Below are 26,573 nucleotides of genomic sequence, written 5' to 3'. Positions count from 1 at the left end.
CTCACTCATATGGATAATACTATGAATCGTTTACCAAGAACAGAACAGATCTAGAAAGTCAAGTAGAAATGCTTGCTCCAAATCTTTATAGAAAAAGTGGGAACAAACTCCATGAAGCACATGAGCTAACTATGTGTGCTTATGTGCAGAGGGAGCTATGAAGAATAGAACAGAAATATTTTATGTGGAAGTAGGAGGCAGAGAGATTTCCTAGATGATCTGGTGAACAGTATGAGTGTGACATAAGTGGAAACAGTGGACATTTAGGGACCCAAATGGAGATAACATGAAAGAGTTTGATGGCTCCTTATATACTCAGAGAGCCCCAGAGGCCAGTAAGTTCAGAGAAGCGAGTTCTATTGAAGACAGGGGATCGAAATGCAAGGAATGGGAAGGAAATGGAAGCATATCTTCAATGTGTCCCTGTAAAGCTAAGTTTTATACTATGCACTTTGTGCCAGCTATTAAATGAATATGTGCTTTATTGTTATAGATTAAATAAAGTCTAAACACGTCTCTAATATTGAGACTCCTATTAGTGCAATTCTGAAGTTGCGAATGCTTTCATCTATCTGTCTCTTTCTCTGTCTGTCTGCCTGCCTATCTATCTATCTATCTATCTATCTATCTATCTATCTATCTATCTATCTATCTATCTAACACTCTTCCCCAAACTCTGCAAGTATGTTAATAAATCACATGTTTAAACTGGGTTCAAGGTCTAGAGGAACTCTTGGTGTGTAAAGTACTGACCAAACAGCCTGACAATCTAAGGTCAGAGCCCCTGAACTCAGGAAAAACTCAGATGCAGTATTATACATCTGAGATTTCTAATACTCCATGGTGTTAATGGATGTGCAAGTATGAGAATTATCTAGAAACTTACAGACCACCAATTGGTACATGTTATGCAGCTGCAAAAAAAAAAAAAAAAAAAGAAAAAGAAAAAAAAGAGAGACACTACCTCAAAACAAAATAGAAGACAAAAGTTGACTCCTAATATTTACTCTGAGAGCTCCCTCCATATGAAGAAGCATGTACTACCCAGACTTACACAAGCATGTCATATGCACATACATCTATACTACGATGTGCAGACATGTGTGTGTCCATACATGCACATACACACAATTAACTTTCAAATTTCTTTTTATAGAATTCTACTTTGGGCAACCAAGTAATAAAATTTTAATTATGATAATTGTATTACCATTAGAGGAACAAAAATAAGGTGAAATTTTGTATTTTCTAGCAAAAGTTAAAAATGTTAAGAATTACTTAGATTTTTTCATTTATTTATACTTTATTGACACATGTTCACTGTACATTATAGGATATTTCTTAAGGACATTTGTATACAATATATAAAAGGAGTTCTCATGTATTTTCAAGAAGATTTTGTGATACGGTAGATAAGACAAACTGGTAAACATGACCTCCCCACAGTGTTATAACTTAGCACTCAGTGGGGTTGGTGGTGAAAGAAGCATTTGAAATTTGGGATACAGTCTACGGCCATACCACCCTGAACGCGCCCGATCTCGTCTGATCTCGGAAGCTAAGCAGGGTCGGGCCTGGTTAGTACTTGGATTGGAGACCGCCTGGGGATACCGGGTGCTGTAGGCTTAAAAAAAAAAAAAGGAAGAAAAAAGAAATTTGGGATACACAAATGGGAACACTTTGAACTAGATTTAACTGAACATGGACCCTTCCTTTGCTATTTGGGGCATTCAGAACATCATTTCACAGATGATATATTTTTCTTAATGTGATTTTCAGACTACATCTAATGGAAAATGCCTGGTTAGGATTCAGAGACACGGTACAGATGCTCAACCACATTTGCATGCAATTATTTCTAAAAACCAACGCCAGGGTAGAGAGTTTATTGAAATGGCTTCTGGGATAGCTGGCATAGCATATTACATCAGCTTCCAATCTTTAAGTAAGACTCAATTCTGAGTTTTTAAAATAGAGATACTTTGTGTAATATCACTCTTGACTCATTGTTCAGGAGTGTATGAATATAGGACTCATAGGAACAAGGACTGAGAGGATATATTCAATATTTTAAACAAATCCCCCTTCTTGGAAACTGTGAGAATTTCGCTTTACATAATAATATTAGAAGCTCAATATAAAGTTTCTACAAAAACATGTGAAAATAACAATATACAAAAGAAATGAACATCATTGGCTTGATTTATTGTGCATCTTCCAACTTGTTTTGGAGACTTTTCCCTTAAAGAACAATTTAAAAGTATTAAAAAGATGTGATCCCCCCCTCCCCAATTCCTTTAGCAGTCATTCTTATGGAGACACCCTAAGCAGCAAACCAGAAATATATTCTTATTCAAAATAGTTATGAAGTGCGTTTGTCAGTAACCTAGCCAGGACCATCCATAGCACAGAATGGAAGGATGATATGGGCTGCTCGATGCTTTGCTTTCCAGGGTATTGTCCTTTTACAGCGGCATCAGTGGCCCTGGAGACTCTTGGAGACTGGACTGGAGGAAGCCCTGCCTTCATCATCTGATGGTCATTTCCACAAACTTGTATTTTAAGAAGAGGACTTGATTCAACAAAAGAACCATAAAGATGTTTTGCTACATCAATTAGACTTCAAAACAAAATCCTGTCTCATACTATTAATGTTCTAACATCCAAAGCATGCCAGCTCCTCTTTTACTGCATACTTTACTCCGTAGGGGGGGACACTTAGATCACGGTCCCCCCCCCAAGAATGCATGGGGCTACTGGAGGACATTGCTGTTCCTTTTCTGATCCCTGCAGGGAAGGAAGCAGCAGCCTGTGGATCAACTACTTTTCACCCGCTGTTGGTCTCAGCTACAGCCCTTTCCTTGCCAATAATCTTAAATGACAGACTCTCTAATGAGGAATTTGAGTTGAACACAAAGAAGTTTGTGTGGTGGGGATCTCTATGATTTGCTCCCTATTAGTCTTTTCTCCTTCTTCATTTTTTTTGAGAGCTAGAAAAAAAAAAAGAAAGAAAAACGAACAAACAAAAAACATGGAGGAAGGGGCTGATGACATAATGAGAAGGGATTTTTGTTGTTGTTGTTGTTGTTTTTTTGAGACATGGTTCCTCTGTGTAGCTCTGGCTATCCTGAAACTCACTCTGTAGACCAGGATGGCATCAAACTCAAAGAGATCTGCCTGTCTCTGCCTCCTGAGTGCTGTGATTTAAGGCATGTGCCACCACCACTCAGTAAAGAGAAACATTCTTTCCTAGAGAAAGATGCTCTCTTACCATGTGACATAAAAACTTATCAACCTAAGAGAAACTCAATATGTCTGCTTCTGCCACTCATTTCTTTCATATTAGAAGATTACTGGCAACATCCCTGGGTAAATCTCTCTCTTCATTACCAAGTCCCATTGTATCTCAATGTTCTCATCAGCATGATGGACTAAGGACAATCCTGTCAAACCACTGGCCTCTTCTAGTGAGGGTTCACTGAGACCCCTCCTTGACACAGTTGATGTGAAACTTCCCTTGAGAACCACACTACAAATTAAAACAGCTAGAATCCATAAGGATGCTTGGGAAATGCACTAGTCATGTTTTATACGTGCTTTGCCATCCTTACTTGGTATGTTTTCCCCCCAAATGAAAACTGTGAATGGCAGTAAAGAAGCTGTTATGATCAGTGATGAAAGGTTAAGAGGCGTATGGTTTGTAGTAGACAGGCTTGAATTTACAACCCAACTCAAACGTCAGCTACATGACCTCAGATAATGCAATTTAGCCTTTCTTAGCTTCAGCATCTTGTTGTGTGAAATGAAAAAGCATAAAAAAAGCACACGGCCAGGTAAACACAGTGAGCTCTGAATATGTATTAGCAAACAAATGGGAAGACGCGAATGCTTCAAGATCATCATTCCATTAGAGGAAAAAAAACGAATTAAAGGGAACTGGGGACACGCGGGATGCAAGACACGTAACTTCAGTGCTAGACGCATCTGTCCTCATTGTCACCAGTGCTAGTCATTCATGGGAAATAATGAGTCAGTGTTCATCACTGAAGGAGCCCAAAAGACCAGAATGAGTCTGAGAGAGACACCGCTTTGAGAGGAGTGTCTAAACTGAGTAAAAATTGGGCAGTATAAAATCATCACAAAGGCATGTGGGTGAGTCAACAGGAAATGACTGCTCTATATTCACAAAGCATGATTTACAGCATCAAAATTAATAGTTAAGGATGTCACTATGATCAAAGTAACTGAATGCCATGATTCAGACTTATTCTGATCAGTGCAATGCCCTTTCTCCAAAGACTGTATTTCTTAAGAGTTATATTTTAGAAAAGACAAAAGAGATAAAAAGAAAACCACTTAAAGCAATCACCTCATTCTATGTATGATACAGAGAACTGCAGCACAGAACAGAATCATATTAAACTTGCACAGACCCAGTATGACTGTGTATGTACTGAGAGAATACAGAGTTGTTGTTTTTAGTATGTGCAAGGGTTTACTGTGGAAAAGGTCAAATATTAGAACTGTGTTACACAGTCTCCTAGAAATTATACATTTCTAAGCCAGGACCAAGTTTCATTACTCAATAGCTGCTCTCAAGAATGAAGCTCATTTACATTTAAAATAGGAATACAGTCTACTCTTTAAAAGCACAATGGTAAACACACCAATTTGACAATTACATTAATATGAGTATTTGCATAATCTGTCTTCTACACCTGTTCTTAATTTGAGGCAGCTGCAGTACGGATCACATCTCACTAATCTGAACGGGTATTTGGGTGCTCCATATAGGACTGCATTCACTCAATATTTGGAAGCTATCTCACAGTTTAAAAGTTTCCTGGCTTTTGAAAACTGGTAAGAGGCAATACTTAAGTCATACCCACTGTTCATTTAGTTAATATTAACCAAGAATAAGCACAGTACTGTCAGTTACAATCTTTGCATCTTCAGTGATTTTTTTCATCATATTTTCCTCAGAATGGGATGCATTTATTTATATGGAAAAATACTTAAGGGAATAATAAAAATGTATTTGGGAAATTTTACTGGAACTGGAACTAGAGATTCTACAACAAATAGATTATTGGAGCTTAGAGAAAAAAGTCTTTAGATCATCGGGAAAACACCTGTAACAGGCCACTGGGGAAGCTTTTGAATAGTTGTCTTTGAAAAGAGAAATTCCATTAACATTTTAACGAACACATTCAAAATTTAATACACAGAAGTTTAATCGTTTTAAGGCTCTGCTTTGTTTTCCTGTCAGATACGGACTCCGAATCATCAAGGAAGTCAGTTTATCACCTCTGTGCAATCTCCCAACTCATTTGTTTAAACCACTGAGCTGGACTCTAGCTTGTGGGGTATAGGATACTTATGTCATCTGTCAACAGAACTGTCTCCCTTTAATCGTCTGTCATGAATAGGGTATGAAGGTAGAGCTGTCTCAGTAAGTTATTTATTTCCTGAAAAATGAATGAGAACATGTTTACTAATGAACTGGAGAAACAAAGCAAGTCTGTTTATGTTCTATTAACCTCTGAAGAGGTGACTATTAAACAACTGTATTCTCAGTGAGATATTTTATTTTTATAAGAGCTCATAGAAGATTTAAGCATCTACTACACAAGTTACTGGAAGCTGGTGGTTTTAATGCAGTTCTGTGTCTGCTTAGAAACTGCATCAGAGGAGAAGACGCTAGCTGAGGAAGAGTTTTCATATAACCAGACAGAAAGACTTGGGTATCATTCAATCAATGCTCTTTGTTTTTCCTGTGATGCACAACGGGCCTTAAATAAACACCACCAAGGTTTGTTTGTTTGCTTCTTATTTTTTCCTTGTCAGAGTTACTAAATTAGCTGCAGATCTTCTAGGAAAACAGTGTTCAATAAATCACAACCACCTATCAGGGAGCTGATTTCTCCTAAGAGAAAATATTGCAATTTCTTACCAAGAACCAAGGCTACTTACTTGGAGTATAAAAATAATTTTTATTACTATATAATTTAGGCAATAAAGCTAAGTTATAGTAATTGTGAGAAAAGCAATTTTCACAGTTCTGACCTCTACATAATTATATTTCTAAATATTCCTTATTTTATTTTTCTTCATTAAAATCCCTACCTATATAATTGAGCACAGAGAGAAGCACTCTAGACAGATAAGCTGGTATGTCATGGGGCATGTGGAACATAATGGGCTGAAACTATATTCAGATGGCTGATAGTATACACTGTGTAACACTCAAACAACACATTTCATTTAGCAACAGAGTGCTTTAGCCAGAGCAAGTTAATCTGAAATTTCTAAATCTGAAAATAGTCGTGTTGCTTTGCGTTCTTAAAAGGAAGAAAAACGGCCAGCTCATTAGCATATTTAAAACTTTTGACCTATTGAAAAGTTTTTTTAATACCACAAGACAGTATCTTATTTTGCTAAAAGTAAAGCATACAATCAATAATCTTTTTAGAGTTAGAGACTGAGTCAAATATTCATTATCGAAAGGAAAAGAAAATGTGTCCTGCAGTCAGTAAGTGCTGGAGCCCTACCCTAACCCTAGGCCTCTCCACTATCAGTGTCTGGAGTCTCACCTTCCCCGCAGGACATGATTGGAATTATGCCAAGTGACTAACACATGGCCAGGCACTTCCGTGACAAAGCACTAAGCTACAGCCTTCAAGTGAATTTCATGTTCAAGACAAGTTGTTTTTAAATTAATTAATTTATTTATTAATTTTCAAAAGAAAGCAATCATTTTTCATTCTACCTACCAATCCCAGTTCCCACTCCCTTCCCTCCTCCCCTTAACTACACATCCCCCTTCTCACCCCCCACCCATTCACTCCTCAGAGAGGGTGAGACACAATGCTTTGGGGGAAGGCCCGAGGCCCTCCCTACAATATCTAGGCTGATCAAGGTTCCCATCCAAAGAGAATAGGTTCCCAAAAAGCCAGTACAAGCAGAAGGGGTAAATCTTGTTGTCACTGCCAGGGGCCCTGCAGTCCACCTCAACCATGCAACTGTCACCTACATTCAGAGGGAATAATTAAACTTCTGCTGTTTCTTCCCCAGTCTGGCTGGAGTTGGTGAGCTCCCATTAGCTCAGTTAGACTGTTTCAGTGGGTGTACCCATGATGGTCTTGACCTCTTTTCACATATTCTCACTCCTCCCACTCTTCAACTGCGCTTTACAGGTCTCTGCCTCTGTTTCCATCAGTTGCTGGATGAAGGTTCTATGGTGATATTTAAGATACTCATCAATCTGTCTACAGGGCAAGGCCAGTTCAGGCCCCTACTTCTCTATTGTTTACGGTCTTAACTGGAGTCATTCTTGTGGGTTCCTGGGAATTTCTCTAGTGCCAGGTTTCTTACTAGCCCCATAATGGCTCCCTCAATCAAAATATCTCTTTACTTGCTCTCATCTCTGTCCTTCCTCCATCTCGACTATCCGGTTCCCTCAAGTTCTACTCCCCCTTCCCTTCTCCCCTCATCTTCCCCTTTCTGCTGCCTCTACTACCCCCACCCCCATGCTCCCAATTTTGTCAGGCGATCTTGTCTGTTTCCTCTTTCCAGGTGGATCTATGTATGTTTTTCTTAGGGTTCAACTTGTTACTTAGCTTCTCGAGGATCATGTACTACAGGATCAATATCCTTTGCCAAGATAAGTTTTAAAACAAAATTTCACTCATTTTTATACTGCCAGGAGGATGCCACAAGACTACAAGACACATCCAAGCACTAATAGCGAAAAATATATTAACGGGATAGTAATCTACTGGAATAATAAATAAAAGTGGAAATTTGGGTGAATGTCAAGTTTCCATCCATCTCCCCTCTTTCTGAGTATGGTATCACAATGGAGTTTAGCTTGCCTAGAACTAACTCATTGTGTAGCGCAGGCTGACCCATATTGAGTGTAGAGATTATACATTTAAGTCACCACATAAAATTTAATTCTTTATAACTTTTATATGTCCTGAATATTTTTGTAAAACCACAAGACTTTGACATGAAAAAAGTAAATTTGCATATTTAAAACAACTTTTAGGGACTGGAGAGGTATCTCAACAATATAGACCACTTGCTCTTCCCAAAGTTCCAAATTCAGTGTGGAACACAAATACCATGCGCCTCACAAATACTCGTAACTCCAACTACAGAGGGTCTTCTGGCCTCTCTGGGAACCTGCATGTATGGAGCATGTGTACACACAGGCATGTGCACACACACACACACACACACACACACACACACACAAGAAATAAATAAATCTTAAAAGAAAAGACACATTTTAAACACAAAGCTTATTAAAGCTGCAAATATTCTTCAAAAAATACAGCAACTTTCATGAAGGTTCAGACAAGTTTTCTTATATTAAAACCAAGGAGCTAATCTCCTTTAATTTAAAAACATCATTAAAGTATACTGCATCCTTTCTTCTTCTCTCCTTTTCTTTTTTTCTTTTCCTTCCTTCCTTCCTTCCTTCCTTCCTTCCTTCCTTCCTTCCTTCCTTCCTTCCTTCCTTCCTTCCTTCCTTCCTTTTTGGTTTTTGTTTGTTTTGTTTTGCTTTTCGAGAGATGGTTTTTCTGTGTAGTCCTAGCTGTCCTGGAACTCACTCTGTAGACCACACTGGCCTTGAAGTCACAGAGATCTGCCTGCCCCTGTGCTAGGATTAAAGGTCTGCACCACCACTGCCTGGCTCTCCTCTGCTTTTCTGTCTGGGTAAAGACTTTGATGATTGCCCCTTTCAGCATGTCCGACACTAAATTTGTTTCCCTCAAATTTGTTTTATCACTTCAATAACCATATCCTGGATTTCTGTCAAAGGAATTTTAGAAGACACCAAACAAAGCACCAGGGGACAGAATTCTGAAAACTTTCTACTGTTCAGCCTATAAGTGACAGCTGACTCAGTAAACACAGAAAAGAGGAACCCAATTTACTCCACAGAACACCTTTTTAAAATCCATAACTGTCAAGAAGATTTTTAAATACCTTAAACTCTAAGTTTTGTTTAAAATGGCTTAAAAGAATGGTTATTATCTTGAATTTTATCTAGCCAGAGTGTCAACTCCCTGAGGAGAAGCACACTTTGAATTCCCCTTGGTACCTGGTATCTGCCTAGCAACGTCTAACACAGAGAGGCATGTAGTCATGTTCCTCTGATGGGCTTATAGGGAAGTAATATGCATACATGGAAATGTGCATTGTTCAGTAACCAATAGGATGTTTTGCTTTTGTGTGTTGTTTTCCTATTAGAGCAAGATCATTACTTTTTTATCATATGAAATTCTACAGAGGAGACAGACTTTCTAATTTATTTCTACAATATTCTTGAACTTTCATTTCGGTAAATAATTGTATTACGGTAAAAGCGAACAAAAGATGTGAAGATGTGTGTGTGTGTGTGTGTGTGTGTGTGTGTGTGTGTGTGTGTGTGAGCTAACCCTGCCTTAGTCTAGTAGTGTTGGAAGTCATTGAATGGCAATAGTAAATAATAGCACATAGATTAGTAACCTTTCTTATTTAGCTCTTTAAATACATTGTTCACAGTCACCTAGCTCTAGAATAGGTGTTTCTTTTAAAATAATCTGTACCAGTAAGGCATGAATTAATGCATTTTGATCTTTTAGTGATGGGATGGTATACTCCATAACTGAGCAATCATGAGTGCTCCAACAGAAAGGTGAATATTCTCTTGCTCCCAAAGACTAAAGTCATCCTAATTAGAAAGTTCCCAAGAGTCATGTGTACATTTATAATTGTTTATTCCTGTATATCTCGCATTGAGTTTGATGTCAAAAAGTTTCAAAAAAATGGTGCCTGAAAGCAAATTGAGGAAAATGTTGGGTTTGTGTATGTTCTATGCAACTAGAATGGTGTAGAGAGGGAAAGCAAGAAAGCAGGCAACAAAGACTTCCCTATTCCTTATTTCCAAGACTTCCCTATTCCCTATTTCCAAGATTTCCCTATTCCCTATTTCCAAGACTTCCCTATTCCCTATTTCCAAGACTTCCCTAGTCATTGGTACTTAGTTTCACATATTGCTTTGTTTTGACTTTAAACATCCTTGTCTAGTGAGTTTCAAAGTGAAAATGACAAATGAATATTAAAAATAAATTAAAATAAAGTGAAAGTACATAGGGGGGCAGACAACTAAATACCAGCATTTAAAAAAGCAATACAGAGATTAAAAATATTGGGAGGTGATGAAATATATGGCTGATTTGATCAACACTTATAAGATGTATATATAAATGTTTTGGTTTATGCTGTTTTCACAATTGATGTAGAGCCTGTCGTATGCCTGCATTTCCAGGACACAACCCCTAAGTATAATGAAGAAGACAGATTAAGTGTATTTTTAATTTAGGTCTCAATAAGTACTTGAAAGCATGCAATAAATACATTGGAAACTGTATAATCTTTGGCTCATTAATGTTATAGATAAAGGAAGGCTCAGGACACAACTGCAGGCTTGGTCAGGCAGGGTCTCGTATGACATAGGGTCTTGTCTTCCTTTTTCCAGGGTAGAATAGCATTCATCACAGGACATACATATGACTTTCTGGTCCTTGTCTCTTGCCCAAATGAGGATCAGCTAGGATATGACTGATTACAAATATTGTCCTTGAAAAAATGTTAGAAAAAAAGAGGTTCTGTAGCCTCACAGCTGAAACTGGATCGTGGGTTCCTGGGAAATTTCCTTAAGCTTTCTAGCTCTCGGATTTCTGGAGGGAAATAGAGACAGTGCACAGACAGACCAACTTGTGGTTTCTGTGGGAATAAAATAACAGAGCACAGGTACAGCTCTTGGAAGCTAGAGTGTAATAGGAACTTCGAATTTCAGAGGGTGGGGGCAGGTTGTGTAATAGGAACCCCATATTTCAGAGGGTGGGGGGAGGTTGGAGCATTCATTCATGCCCTCCACAAATTTCTCTTTTGCTCCTGTTTCGGCTCGCAATCCAGATTTCTCGGCAAAACATGGAAGACCTACGGAATATGTCTCTCAGGGTCTGGATAGTTAGAGAAACGCTAAGACTTTCAGTCTTTCAGTGATATTTAATACTAATACTACAAGCAAAACCCTTTTTCTGTAATCCCTTGTTTAATGTTCAGGTCCCAAAACTTTTTTACCCCAATCACCCTTACAGTATGCTTGTATTTCTGCTTGCAAACACTGCAAAAGCTTCGCCACTTCCAATTGCAGAGTGTGTGTCCTGCTGGTCACTTGTGCTCCATCAGGAGGCCTCACTAGGATGCACATAGGTACATCTTCTGGAGGGACTTCTGGAGGGAGGAACCACTGCATAATGAACATACTCGGAGTCTAACTGTTTTCTAAGTGTGACTAAAATTATTAAAACGAAATCCTCTAAAACCTTCTGAACTTCAATCACACTTCAAGTAAGTGTGCGTGTGAGGGCGGTGTGTGTGTAAAAATCCCTATCAAAACAATAATACCTCATATCGCTAAAGCATCTCACCTTATACATCTGTTTTTTTTCCATAAAACTCTAGGACCCAGCATATCAGTACTAACTAATTTGGTAAACACTGGTACATAAACTGCTGAGAGCCTAATGTATAATCTATTTTCCCCCTATTCTCTACTTTAAGAGCTCCAATTTAGTTTACTGGGAGAAAGTGACTCAATAAAGATAGCTCCATAGACTGCTAACATGCCTCGTGTTCACAGTGTGTGCAGTTCAGGCCAGTGGCTTCTCAGGAAGTTTCTTAGTAAAGGAGGCAGAGTCAATCCGCCAGCTCTCATTTGTGCTTAATCTTTTCTCACTCAATTCCCTATTCCTTCTGTCTGGACCATGGCATAATGGCAGGAAGAAAGAGAGTCTTCTTGTGACCATGAAGTCAAAAGCCACATGGAGCACAGCACAGAGCTAAAATCTTGGCCTCTTGCCATTCTTAAGAATCCGTGCTGGATTTTGCTACACATACCTTGCAGTTTTCATGGATTTATAATCCAACATCTGAACCGTAAGAATGCACTTGTGAAAAGAAGATTAAATATATATCCATAACCAAAAATGTTTATCTATATCTAGATATAGCTATAGATCGGTGGGCATATATGAAGATATATAAGGATAGATGAAAATAAAATCAAGATAGTGATTAACAAATATAATCATATCTGTTATTCATCTGTTTTCATTTGTTAACTCACATCATGAATTTTTAATAAAAAATAGCAATTGTATATATAAAAAAAGAAAAAAATCCTGTGACCATTAGTTCTGGACTGAGGCAGCTCAGCACTGCCTGTGTGTGGGCTTCACTGCATGTTGTATTCCTACCTAGAGCAGTGGACGGCTTTACAGCCAATGTAGACACTTTTTCAGGAGAATGTTCAAAATTAATGACCAAAAAGATAGTACAATCATTTCATAAATTATAGAAAGACAGATCATGTGCAGAGTATATACAAGTTCATAATATTTGAAAAATCCTTATGTACTATTTGCCATTTCATAGATTTCCAATGTCATTTATTAAGCAAACTTCTTGCTTTTACTATATTATTAAAAAACAGTCATTGGTACACAGGACAGAAACCAAGTTAGAGTTAACAGTGTATTGCATTAAAAATAGGAAGGAAAGGTCTTACTGTAAGCAAATTATTTAGGTATATGAAAACAGAAAAGACAGAAGATAGAATTGGAAAAGAAAACATTTACCTAATGATAAAGGAGAAAGAATCAATTGTAGTCAAATGAGCATACTGCATACAATCTAATCAGGGAAACTAATCCTTAGATGTGTTATTTTCAAAACAGATTGTCTAATGGAACAAAGGCAAAATCTCTTAGTGACGTGCCAGGAGCTGGGCAATGTGACCAGAGCTTGTCATCTCAGGAGAGCCAGGACAGCTTGAAACTTTCCTCAGGAAACTCGGGTAAACTCCTGTAATAGCTTTGCTGGATGAATGGGACAGCCTCAGCTTAGTATGATAGAATGTGGTCTAGTTCACACAATTTAAATCAAATACTCTAGATTTCTTTGGCATCTACCATGTATTAACTGCTGTGTTGGGAGGAAATTATAAGCATGAACAAAATCCAGCCTCTTACCTCCAAGATTTAGGATCTGAGAACAAGTTGAAACAGAATCCAAATGCCTGTGATAAAATATGGTATAATTTATCATGGAAATTTTTACAGTATTTGAAATGATAAAATGTTTTATATTTTCAGGAAGCACACATGTGTAATGGGTAATTCAATGACAATTCCAGGGATAGATGCTCTATGTGATAGCCTTTGGACTCTAGAAAATGGTAATGATCTTCTAAGCTGGTGCAGAATTAGGGAGGGCAGTAAAATACATAAAAATACTCATACGATTTGTGGCACCTTGCATGTGAATCATAAATATTTGCAAATGAATAAATAGTATGCATGGAAAATAGTTCACTATTAGGCCCATGTCATGTGCATGTTAGTTTACCAAGAGCCCTGTGTCTTGTGCTGAGAGATTAGAGTGGGGGACTTTTACATTATCAGAGCAGAGGATATGACATTATCAGATTAGAAGGGATTAATGAATAGAGACTATAGGATAAGATCAAGAGCAGGTAGGAACTCTGAGCATGACAGGTTAAGATAGATAATTTGAGTTGAAAACCTGTTAATCTGGGTTGAGATGCTTCACTAGACAACTGAAAGATACAACCAGCACATAAGAGAAAAGAGGGGCTTGACAGGGTTTTGAATGGGCACACACAAGTCTATAGATACCTCATATTTATGCTAAACCTACATTAAGACATTGTAGGCACTGGAAAATGGAAGATAACAAGGCAGTAAGGAGTTTATAGTAGCTGATTCAGCTGCAAGTATACAAGAATATAAGTATGTATAAGAAAAAAAGGTATATGTTTGTATGTGGTATGATGTGTGTGATATGATGTGTGTGGGATGGGAAGAACTAGAGGCACTTCATATCTCTGCTTATGTCATAATTAAAAAAGGAGGGCAGGGTATGAGAGCCATTGAGGCAGACTACATTTTTGAAAAAGTGAGTTTTTTATTTAGGGTTTCTGATATCAAAGGCAAGCTTAGTATGGATAGTGGTTAATATCTGAGGCCATTAGGATGCATCCATCTATCTATCTATCTATCTATCTATCTATCTATCTATCTATCTATCTATCTATGTTTTTACTTAGTATAATAAAGAATACATTTATCATAGATAATTTTATGTGAGATGTATTAGCACAAACAAGATTCTGGTATTATTGTCTCAAATCATTTTGAAAAATAATATATTAAATAATGGCATCTCAAGAAGTCTGAGTATGGCTACTTTTTCTTTCATTAACATTTAAAAATGAAATGCATAGAATAAGTAAAATATCTACTGCTGTTGAATCAGGAGGCAACCCGAGATAGCAGAAGTTCAGCATATTTTCATCAGGTTGGAAAGCAGATGGCTGGGGTGAAGCTCAGTCGTAGAGTGTTAGTCTATCATGGGTGGAGCCATGGGTTGGTTCAGTATCTACTACCACAAAAATCAATCATGCTACCGCAGGCCTACAATCCTAGCATCTGAGAGGTGAAAGCAAGTGGATCAGGATTCAAGCTCATCTGTGGAAATAGCAAGTTCAAGCCAGTCTGGGCTAAGTGACAAAAACAAAGATTAAAAAGAAGAGAACAAAGTCTTGGACAGAGGGTTCTCACATAGGATATCACTGGAATTCAAGTTCAATAATTTTTATTCACAGAGAAATATTTTCCTATTTGAGAGAAAACGGAATTCGGGGTTCTGATGCTTAGTCTCAGACCAACTGAGCAGAAATTTCCTCGCGTCTTGACTTTCACCATCCAATCCTCACCCTACATTAACTCGGAGACTGAGCTAGAATGTAGTTTCTTTTTTTCTCTTCTTCTTCTTCTTCTTCTTCTTCTTCTTCTTCTTCTTCTTCTTCTTCTTCTTCTTCTTCTTCTTCTTCTTCTTCTTCTTCTTCTTCTTCTTCCTCCTCCTCCTCCTCCTCCTCCTCCTCCTTCTCCTCCTCCTCCTTGACTAGCTCTTGTAGACCAGGCTGCTGCGAACTCACAGAGATTCACCTGCCTCTGCCTCTTGCATGCTGAGATCAAAGGCATGCGCCACCACCGCCAAGCTTGCAGTTCCATTTTTTTTTTCAAAAAAAGGATTTCAAACAGTTTCTTGGGATTGAAAACCAAAGTCCTAATTGTTCTCCAAGATATTTTAGGGAAGTTATCACAGCTATCGATGGTGGAAATTCTAAGCCCAATGATAAAGAGAAGCTTCTCAATGAAAATGTGCTTTGGGGAAATGATAAATCCTGTATGGTTTTATTATGAATTAATGTTTTAAATGTTCATTTCATGATGGGTCTGTAGGGAGAAGAAAGTATAGACAAAAGATTGCCATTTGTATTTTTCCCCCCAATGTTTTTGCAGACATAATCTATCTAAGGATTTAATTTAATCTCTCTGTGACACAACAGATTTTCCTCACGTCAGCACATCGGAACATTCGCTGTACTCCTGAGTTTGTCACTTGAGAATGTGCAGTAGCACCAGCGGTGGAGGATGTCAAGGTGGCAGCTTTTGCAGCAATGCAAGTGTTAGCATCCTAAGTGTAAGAATTTATACACGGTGCAAAGGAATTTTGTGTTACTCAAACGCTTAACCACTTGCTAAACAGGTTTTATGTGGATTCCAGTAAAACTAAATGACAAAACCTTAAAAAAATAGAAAGGAAAAGAAAAAAAAACCCTACATGCTGTTAGTCACATTCGGATGTGATTCCAGACCAGCTGAAATCTGAATCTAGACAGAGGATTTCTCTCTGGAAGGATTAAGACCTCAGAGATGAACCCTAGGGCAAAACTAGTCAGTGACTGGTAGTTATGGAAACAAAGACTCCAATCCTCTATTGCCCTTCTACGAGGCCCCTGAGCTCTTAAGTCATTGCCTTCCCCTGTATTCTTCGAGACAAGTCAGAGTTTCACTAAGACCTCCGAGACAGTTTAGGAAAGTCAGTTGATATTTATACTTAAAAGGGAGAATATACAAGGTAATGAAGGCTCTTAACTCTATATACTATATCAACACAGACAGCACAGGGAACTTCCTTGGTGGAATTGGATATTCCCAATAGTTGCACGCTTGTAAGATCTAGTAAACCAGAGCCTTAAAAATCCTACCGGTTGAAAACACATTTCACTGTCAGCATGATTCTAAAGTTACTGTGTTATACTCCTGTAGAATTCCTCCAGGCATGAAGCATCCAAGCATGATAGACTGGAGCCTTAAAATTCCTAGTTTTGGAGGACCCATTCATTATCTGCATGATTCCAAAGTTCCCGTGTCATATAGAATTCTTGTAGAATTCATTTAGCTGTAAAACATCCAAGCATGCCGAGAGGCTGGACCATCTAGTCTGCTGACCTCTTAGACAGATGACCTAAATCTCCTCCATTTGAGGTCACTATTGTCACGCCTGTCTATCCTCTGTGGTTTCAGTGACACAGTTAAACCTATCATATTTTTAAAAGGCAGAGACGAACAATGTGCAAAGTTCTATAGCATATTATAAAACTGTTGTTGTGTTCCACTTTGTGTAGAACCATGGTACTTTCCTAGCGAGGGAGAACTGTACTTGGAAGAAAAGCTGAACACCCTCACCAGATACTGCTGAAAGAAAAATTTCTCGAAGTTCAGGTTCCTGAAGATCTCAAGATATACACCTTGTGAATTTCATGGGTTTACTATAATTATTTATCATCAGTAGTTTCTTCCTATCTAATCAAAGTGTACACTTTCATTTTTAAAGCGCTTTATAATAAGAATTTATTAACATTTATTTAGTGTTTTTGAGAAAAGTACCTTAGTGCCCAACCATAATTATCCCAAAACTCAAGTTATGTTCTCATAATGAGCTTGTATGATTTTCATATTGAAGTAGTGACTTAAATACTGTTGAAAGAACAACTCATTATTCATTTGCTTCATCTTTTTCAATGGTGTGCTACCAAATCCAGCATTATTAAAACAGCAATAATTAACATAGCAAAAGATGCACTTAGAATAACTGGTTATTAATATAACTGTCCCGAGAAATTAAAGCTTGGATATTCATTTTAATATTTTGGGAGAGTTCTAAAAGTCGTGGCAAATGATCACAGCATTCTATGACCTGTAAGTTTCATAAATTTTGGTAGGAGGATATTTCTAGTATCATGAAAATGATTTGAAGTCTAGATTTTTCTAAGCCACAGAGAGAATCAGAATAGTATGACTTTCATACTGATACTACAAACTTACTTCAAGTAACATAAATTTACAATGAAACACTGGACACTGGGTGAAAAGAATCAGCAGAGTTTCATCATTTATGGATAAAATTATGACTAGAGCGTCCTTTACGATCAACGTAGAATTAGTTATACGTTTTCTCCTTTCTATGCAAGAGATCAAAGGAGCAGAAAAGATTACACGGTGAACACGTAGTGAAGGAAGAAAGAATACAGCAGAGACAACGAAGTAGCAGGGTGGTATTTAGGAAACGTTAAGTGCAATGGAGAACCCAGACTGAATGATAAGAATAGAATCCACAAAGGAAACACAGCCTTAAATGGACGTGAAATTCTAAATAATTTTGCTTTTTGTCTCTAATCACGTACTCTGGCTGTTCACCATGCTGTCATTTGCTGAGCTTTTACAACACTTCCAAACATCTTAAGATAAAATTCGAAGACTAAGTCTTAAATCCTATAGAGAGGTCCCATAACAATATTAGTGTTTTATTCCTTTCTTGCTTTCACTTTAGTTAAGATAGAGAAGTCCAGGGAATATGTACTTAAAATCCTAACAGATTACAGAAAGAAACAAGTACCTGGGTAGCTAAGGAAGGAAAAAAAAAAACCTAACCTCTGAGAAAGCAATTTTCTTCCACATTTAATTTACACTATATAAATTTTCTTTTGCAACAACCTGAGAAGTAAATGTGAATTTATTAATTCTCTATTTTCCTGTGAACATTAATTTGAAAGTACGATGTTCCCATTCATTGTTGCCCAGGTAAACCTTGCTGATCCTCAAAATTACCTGCAATCAATAAAGAATGGGGTATTAAAACATCAGCATTTAACTTAACTAAACAGTGTTCTGGTTGTTGTTGACATAGGTTTACACACAAGATAGCCCTGTCTTTGAAAAATTCTTCTTTTCCTGAACCTCCTTAATAACTCTAGTTCCAAGCTGACTGCTGCAGTCTCTTCTATTTTTCATTTTACTTCTTTTCTTGATCATAGCCCAGCCCCACTGTTATATACTTTCTGGCTAGCTATGTCATGAACAAACTTCCTTTGCTGCATGCTTCCTAAACCATGATGCTCCCGGGACTAAGCAATATACTGAACCATTTGAAACTGACAGCCAAACAAAGCTTCCCTCAGTTCAGTTATTTGTTTCTTTAAAATTTTTAGCATTATTATTATACTGTGTGTGTGTGTGTCTGTGTGTGTGTGTGTGTGTGTGTCTGTGTGTGTGTGTGTGTGTGTTTGTGTGTGTGTGAGCCAGTGGATGCTCATAGAGGCCTGCAGAAGGGTTAGGTCTCCTGGACCCAGTGGCTATGAGATACAAGAAGATGCTGATAACCAAACACAGTTCCATTTGCAACCTTTGAGTCATTGCTCTGGTCTCCCTTCCAGTTGTTTTTGCTAGGTATTTAGTAATAGTCACAAAACGTAAGTAAAGTAAGCCCTTTATGCCACTCTTTCTTTAATTATTTTTGTTATCACACCTCCAAGCTACTTCCACTGTTAACTAGGTTCGTGATTTCCCCTCTGCACATCTTTGATGATATCAGTTAAAATCTGCTCCATCAAAATTCTTTTTCTTTATCCAACTATTGAGTCTCTTTTCTTTACAGCTGTGTGTAAAAATTCCCTGGATTGACAATTTCTTTTTCAAAGTGCTTATTTTTTGTGCTTATTCACTCTAGCCCAAAATCTAGTGTTTTGGGTATGAGTCTTAATCCAACCTCAACTGCATCATAAACCACTGTGCATGAATGTTTTCACCACATGCTCACCGATGGCATTTTATGCAAGGACCAAGCCACACAATAGACTTGAGCAGAAAATTCATGGCTCCTCTCCTCTGCTGGCTCCTTTCCTCTTTTGTGATAAAGAACTCTGACAGAAGCAGCTTAAGGGGAGCATTTGTTTTGATTCACACTTCCACCATGGCAGAGTAGGCACGGCAACAAGTTGAGGAGGATGGGCATATTGTGTCCACAGTTGGGAAGCAGAGACCATGAATGCTCGTGATTAGATACCTTTCTCCTTTCTTTGCAAATCTAGTCCCAAGCCCATACAGTTCCTCACAGGTATGTCCAAAGGCTAACCTAATTAAATAATCTCTCAAAGGTATATCTGGCAGCCTGCACGCTAGGCAATTCTAGAGCCTGTCAAGTTGACAGCCAACACTAACCTCTAGTCCTTGCTACTGCAGGGCAGTCAAGTAGGAGAGAAAATACTAACTAGAGTTGTACTCCGTGAAACACACTAACCTGGAGAGCCTGTAGCAGAAGACATTGCCTGTAGTCCGCTAAACATTCACACTGGCTTTTAGACTAGTTTGGAATGTTGAAAAGAAAACGAAAAAAACTGAACTATAGTCCACATGTCCTAGGTGTGAATTAACTAGTAAGGTCCTGGAGTTTATTGCAACAATGATGAATTATTAACTTATTGCCTAAAGATTTATGCTATACATGATATATAGTATTCTTTCTATTTCATGCAACAATTTTGCAGGATTTTAATTCCCAACAAGTTAAATAACCAACGTCTTATATGTGAGAGCCAGATTGGAGATGGAAACCTGCTACTCCTTCTTCGTGTCATGAGTGGATTTTTGGGAAGTTTTCCACACAAACGCACTTTGAAATGATAAGCTAGGTACTCCCAGATATTTTTCGAATGGAGGTCAGATTCAAGCAGCTGTCCACCAGTGGAAACAGCGTGCTAGTTAAAGAATGGTTTTAACTTAGACCTGCCTCTTCAGGCTACCTTTAAGAAATATTTTCTACTAGCACGAAAATCAAGATAACCCAAGACATGATCTAGAGTGTGCATAAGTTAAACCTTTGATCATTTTAAGATCAAGATGCAATGTATCTGGCTCAATGCCTATTTTGTCGAGATGAAGATACGTTAGGGAAAAACTGACTAAATTTATTTTTTATGTTTCCTACAATACAATAATTTCCTCTATTGAAATCTGTATGATTTTCACATAATTCTGTTTATTTGGGAAAATATTCCAAATTTCTACAACTAGAACTAAAGTTAAAAATGTTTAATTTCAGGTCTTATTAATTCATAAGTAGAATTTTGTCATTTCCTAAAATATACTTGGCCACACCTAGTTCTATGTCCCATACAGGTAGTATTTTCCCCAAAGTATATTATTAATTTTAAAATTATAACATTTCAGTCTTAGTCCTGATAATTGATATAGAACATGAATTACTCCGTAGCTGATTGCAGAATGCTGCTGATGTTAGTTTTACCATTTTTTGATGTGAGGGATAAGATCAAGGGATAAATGATGCAAAACTGCACTATATCACAACATATAAATGTAGGTTGCAAAAATATACAGAAGAATATAATTTTTGTGTAGCTATATGTAATTTCTAGTATCATTGCCTGCCCTTTAGTGAGATAAAAGGCCCTTGAATGTTGGTAAACATTTTATTGGAAAAATAATTCCCTAACACACTGAATTTAATTATTTGACTCCAAAGCATTTTTTGGTTGTGTGATGCTACCATGCAGATGCTTTGGTCCTTGAAAGGATCAGTGTGAAAAAAAAAAAACTTGAGATGCCATCACTTTCTTCAAAAACAAAACATATCTTTAATCATGGCACGTTAGAATTAGCTAATCTGTCCAATGTCTCTAAGGATGTTATGAGACATCTTCACATTTATATAATGATTTTACGGCAAAGTCAGAATAAGATTATTCTGTCTAATACACTTTTGCTTTCAACTAATCTACTTTTGCACTTCTTAAGACATACTTAGAAAAATTAGTAATTTTAATCACCTACTGAGCACAGATATTTTATACGAGATATGAACCTTCAGTGAAGGTGTGATCACAATGTTGTATACTGATATTCATCTGAGATAGCAAAGCAATGGCATTTACCTTAAATTTACGTCTCTGCACTGCACAGCTGTTGGAGAACCACAAGTCTGTCTCGTGGCTGTAAATGTAACAAGAACAATAATGCGGCCAGTTTCCAGACCTAAACTGAGTTAACTAAATATGTCATTGGTTATTGATAATGTATTTCACAAAAACAAAGTTTCAGATTGTTGAAGTGTGCATGTGTATGAATGCTGTGTGCGTATGCGTGTGTGTTTCTTCCTCCGCACGTAAAAATTAGTTTCATGAAACTGAAAGCATTAAATCTTTTTGTTGACTAAGTTTCCTCAGTAGAGATCGCCATAAGTGTGTCATGTATAGGCAATGCCAGCCGTGACAACAAATACAGCAGGCGTGAAAGAGAGGCCATCTTCACTGTTGAGTCAAACTGCTTCTTGTGGGGTAGTAAATGTGAAGAAGAACCACGTGGAGCCGCTCAGGTGAACTTCAGCGGCCTGGTGCACCCCAGTGTTTGTAAGTTACCCATCAGTATCTCTGTAACTGATACGCTCACTGCCTGGACTTACTTAATTAGTGCATCATATAATGGCTAGAATGTGTAAACATACTTTAAATATAAACATTCAGATACTTATAAGGGAAAACGAGGTCAGGACTAAAACTGCTAATGAAGATGGTCAGGTGAGATAGCGTTTGTTTCCTTTGCAGTACACATGCTAATATCGATGCCACCTGTATCACAGAAATGGGAAAACATAGTTGAAAGGGAGCAGAACAGAAATACTGTCGTGACAAAAACTGGCTGTATCGCGCCCCATTTCAAATGTGGCCTCACTTTTTAAGACATAAATAAATTCATGTGAAAGTTAAACAAGCAACTGTTTACCGTTCTTGTGACTTGAGCCATCAAAGAATTGTTATTAGAGCTGTATTTTATTTCAAACTTTATGAAGAATCTGCTTGAAAATAAAATTTTAAATAATAATAAAAAAGCATTTATTCTGGTTCTCTAAGGCATCATGCCCGGCATGGCAGGAAGCTGTGTTATACAGGGGCATCAAATACCATGCCTTGCAAGTGTTGTTCAGCTTTTTCAATTAGCAGTGAGAAACTTAAAATATGACAGATATCGACTACATGGAAAAAGTTTTGTTAAATTCTGAGTTATTAGGAGAAAAACAAGACTAGGAGAAAGTCATATACAGACACTTTAAAATATTAATTTCATATCACATGATTAAAAATTCTAGCAAATACATTCCAGTTTTAAAAATAAATACAATTGATGTTAATAATATTTGCAGAGGCCAAGATGAGCATTGACTAATATCTCTGTTTGAAAAGAGATGTATAAGCGAGTGTGAATACTGCCACGTTCTGATTAGACACACAATACAATCTCTTCATGTCTACAACTGCTAAGCTCATCAAGTACCATGAAATATTAAAATTTCAGTTTCGCATTGTATTAATTACAGTGCATATTTTTTGGGGGAAAGTAAGTCTTCATTAGTTCTAATTTCTCATTCATAAAAATGACTTCTCATTCCTGTGACATTTTACGTAATGATCCCATTACAGTTACACATGATACTAAAGCACTGTAGTCTCATCATCTAGACAACGGAGCAGATTCTCATGCTCATGAAACACACAATACAGGTGACACAGGAGAGGATCCAGTGTGTCAGCAGCTGCAGTTGCTAAGGGCACTTACAATGATTTTTATCCATCTTTCATGCTGAACCAAGGAAATTTAGGATTTCTTCTCAGAACTGATTTATATAACAACTGGCACACATACAAATTCTTATTTCAGAGCCACAAATATTACATTGTACATGTGAATAATTTAAATAAAAATTCATTTTTTTAGTTAATCAGAGTATCAAATACTGACTTGTAGTTTAACAAGAACAGAAAAAAAAAAAAAAAACCACAACCAAGCTGTTGGTTCCACAGACACCCTGATACCCTGCAAGGAAGACGCCGCATCTACTGACTGAACATTGAAGAGGAAGAGGCAACTCCAAATCTTCTCTGTTGTCCAAAAATATAAAATATAAAATAGGTGATAGTCTTGTCTGACTTTTGAAATAATAACTTCTTTCTAATCTTTGCCTTATGCTGTCAACATCAAAATTATGTTTTCCACACAATAAAAGAAAGTGAAATTTCCACCCTGTATCCATCCTGGAGGTCTGGGCTCCATTGGCTGTCACTGAGACCCTCAAGGAGTCAGTGTTAAACTCGTTGCTATCAATGGGACAGAAATATGAGAGATGATAAGGAAATGTCCTCCCCAGGATTCCTCATTAATTAAAACAACATACTATGGAATTGTTTTAAAGAGAAAACGTTAAAAAAAAGGATCTTAAAAACTGGAAGTTTCCATGAAACATTTTTGCTTTTACAGTCATCACAGAGATGTGGCCTTTAGACAATTTGGGTTCCTTGTACTCTTGTCTTTCTTCTCCTGCAACAAAGAACCTTGTTCCAAAGAAAATGTGTCTTTATCTCAACTTTGTTTAGGGCCTATCAATTTATTTTCTTAGTAACAGGAGATTTCTGGCATCTGGGGATCAGTAGTCTATAATTTTCTTTAATAGAATCTATGCTACAGAATACCATCACATAAGAACTAGATGATAACCTCTACATGTGAAGTTTAAAGTAGTCAAAGTCACTAAAAAGAGAACATCTTGCTTAAATAAATGTATACAAAATGACTGCTTAACTAACAATAAAGCTTTCCGTGTTAGACACAAATGTATATAAAAATGTATCAGGAGAAATTATCAATTATATTTTTCAAAATCTCTGAAAACCATTCTGAGAGATGTCTGTAACATTGTGAGAGATGTCTGTCTGTAACATCGTGAGAGATGTCTGTAACACTGTGAGAGATGTCTGTCTGTAACATCGTGAGAGATGTCTGTAACACCGTGAGAGATGTCTGTAACATCGTGAGAGATGTCTGTCTGTAACATCTTGAGAGATGTCTGTAACATCGTGAGAGATGACTGTAACATCATGAGAGATGTCTGTTTGTAACATCGTGAGAGATGGCTCCCCAAGTCTACATTGCATTTACTAGACAACCTGAGAATATACTTTAAAGTACTTTCCCTCAAAGAAATATTCCATATATCTTGGTTAAAAAGACTATGAATAAACACAATGGTTATTGTAACACAAACTTTTTTTTTCAGCATGAATGCAAACATCAGTTTCACAGAACAAATAGTAAGGAAGGACAACAAACTCTAGAATGTGTTTGTTCACTGTAACAACAGTAACAGGTCCTTGTCAAACTCACAGATTTTTTTTTTTGAAATCAGCTAAGATTTATGCATTTGTCGCTTCTCACACAACATTTTACTATGATTGTGCTTTAATTTCATATTTTAATTAATTAGTGAGTGAAACCCTGTTAAAATCCACCAAAAATATTCACAAAATATTTTATGCTTATATGTACCAAATTCCTACTTTTTTTGGGGGGGGGGCAAAGAATGACCTTGGAAACTTTTTGAAATCCATGCTAACAGTATTTGTAAATCCCCCTTTACAAAGATTCCATGAATTCTCTTTTGGAAGTAACTATATATATATACTTCCAAAAGATATATGCAAATGCTGTAATTTATTTAATAATCAGAATGTGCTTTGCACATCTGTCATTGTTGCGAACATCATTAAGGCTATATCTCAAGGACAGGCAAGCGTTACTAACCTGCAATGGCCTCTGTTTGTCACTGCTCTTAGGAGATTTCAGCCCACTTGTTTGCTGCTGTAACAGAAGTTGTCTTGCGGCCTGGAGAGCCTGAAAATAAAAAGGAGAAAACAGCTAAATATTTTTTAAAACGTGGAATGGCTTGTCCTTACTGAATATAAGTGAGGACTATCAACCTTCTTTACACCACTATTCCTTTTTTTACTGATATGTTTGAAAAACTTTACAAAACATACCTATATGCATTGCTTCAAGCTCATGCAGATGCATGTAACCCTGCAGGACATAAATCTAATTTGTTGAAAGTGCTTTAAGAAGAGAAAATCACAAACTGCATCAATAACCTCATTCCCACAGAACTTATCTGTGAGTGTTCCTAAAATGCCCACTCCCTTTCAAATTATCATTCAATTTGCATTTTCATATTACAATTTTGAAGCCAAAGCAGCAGACTTCAAGTGTTACCGGAAGCTGTAATTAAATTTGACAAATCAACATCAGATTATCTTGAAAGTGAATTAATAAGGATTTTCACTAAGATTAAAAACACTTTTTTTTTTGTACTTACAAGTCAAGGGGAAAAACCCTCTCCTTTGACAAAATACAGAGCAGTTTTAATGCCAAATAAAATTGAGTGGGTTTCATTTGCATTCTTAGTAAAATCAGAGAACAAAGAAATTAGCACTCAACCAATCAGGTTTGTTTCAGTGTGTGACAGAATACCAATCAAAACAGAAGATGTTTTCATTTATTTTTGTGTTCTCTTATCTACTCAGGAAAAAAAGCATAGAAAGTAATGTAAGCATGCCTTTTCTTAGAGAAGGGACAGGTTGGTGAATGGACTATATGAATTTACATAAACTAGTATCAGAAACCAAAATACATTTTACATTACTTAAAGGGTTAGCACTATTAAACCAGTATTTTTTTTTTTAAAGTTCTTCAGACCTCCTATTTAAAATTTCCTTTTATCCTGAGTTCCATGAACCGGACTAATGACATTTTTTGATATATAAAACCAACTCGTTGTCTGACATTGTTATTCACTGTTTTTGAATCCAGAATATTTTTCCCCATTGTGGGGAAAACACAGATCAATATTCTTCTATAATAATTAAGATTCTCAGCTGATAAAAAGTACAATTTTGATTGGGATCAATGATCTGGTTTTGGAGTGAGTTTCTAGTATCCATGACAACAGTTGCTTTGACAAGATGTGCATATGGCTTTACACGCCAGCTGGTGTGAACAATGTTTGAACTACTGCATTGAGATGCTGAGCAAACAGAAAAAGTTGCCACGTCTTAACCCTCAGGGAAAGCAGTCATCCCCTGATCAATTATGAAAAGACAGAGAAAGGGCTGCTACAGTCTGGCTCCAAGCAAGTGTTCTGAGAAGGCAGGCAGACTCAGAGGCCAGAGTAAACAAGCCGGATGTGCTAGCACCTTCTAACCACCCTGATTTGTCTTCCCATCGCAGGATCTAGCACCTTTGTGTGCGCTGCTTTTGCATGTGGAAGCACACTTGCACATAGTGATGATTTTTCCTTTTGGGCGTCTGTGTGCTTAAAAAAAAAAAATCAAACAAACAAAAAAAGAAAAAAAAACAGAAAAAAAACTTTTCAAGTAATTACAAGTCAAACTAAGTATATTACTAAGG

General features: G+C 37.1%; 1 protein-coding gene and 1 non-coding gene across 5 annotated transcripts in view; one reads left to right on the top strand and one right to left on the bottom strand.

Moving 5' to 3' along the window:
- Positions 1–26,573, bottom strand: part of Foxp2 (forkhead box P2) — a 478,828-nt gene that overhangs the window by 121,406 nt on the left and 330,849 nt on the right. For all 4 annotated transcript variants that reach the window (XM_075953425.1, XM_075953424.1, XM_075953426.1 and 1 more), the window contains one exon: positions 24,915–25,004. In XM_075953425.1, the coding sequence (XP_075809540.1) occupies positions 24,915–25,004 (90 nt within the window). The remainder of the gene's footprint in view (positions 1–24,914; positions 25,005–26,573) is intronic.
- Positions 1,508–1,626, top strand: LOC142838537 (5S ribosomal RNA). The gene has a single exon (XR_012908590.1). It is a non-coding gene; the product is annotated as a 5S ribosomal RNA (ribosomal RNA).

This window comes from Microtus pennsylvanicus, chromosome 19 (genome assembly GCF_037038515.1).
Source record: "Microtus pennsylvanicus isolate mMicPen1 chromosome 19, mMicPen1.hap1, whole genome shotgun sequence".
NCBI classification, from domain to species: domain Eukaryota; kingdom Metazoa; phylum Chordata; class Mammalia; order Rodentia; family Cricetidae; genus Microtus; species Microtus pennsylvanicus.
The sequence above is the reverse complement of the archived record's forward strand: the minus strand, read 5'-3'. Positions and strand labels throughout refer to the sequence as shown.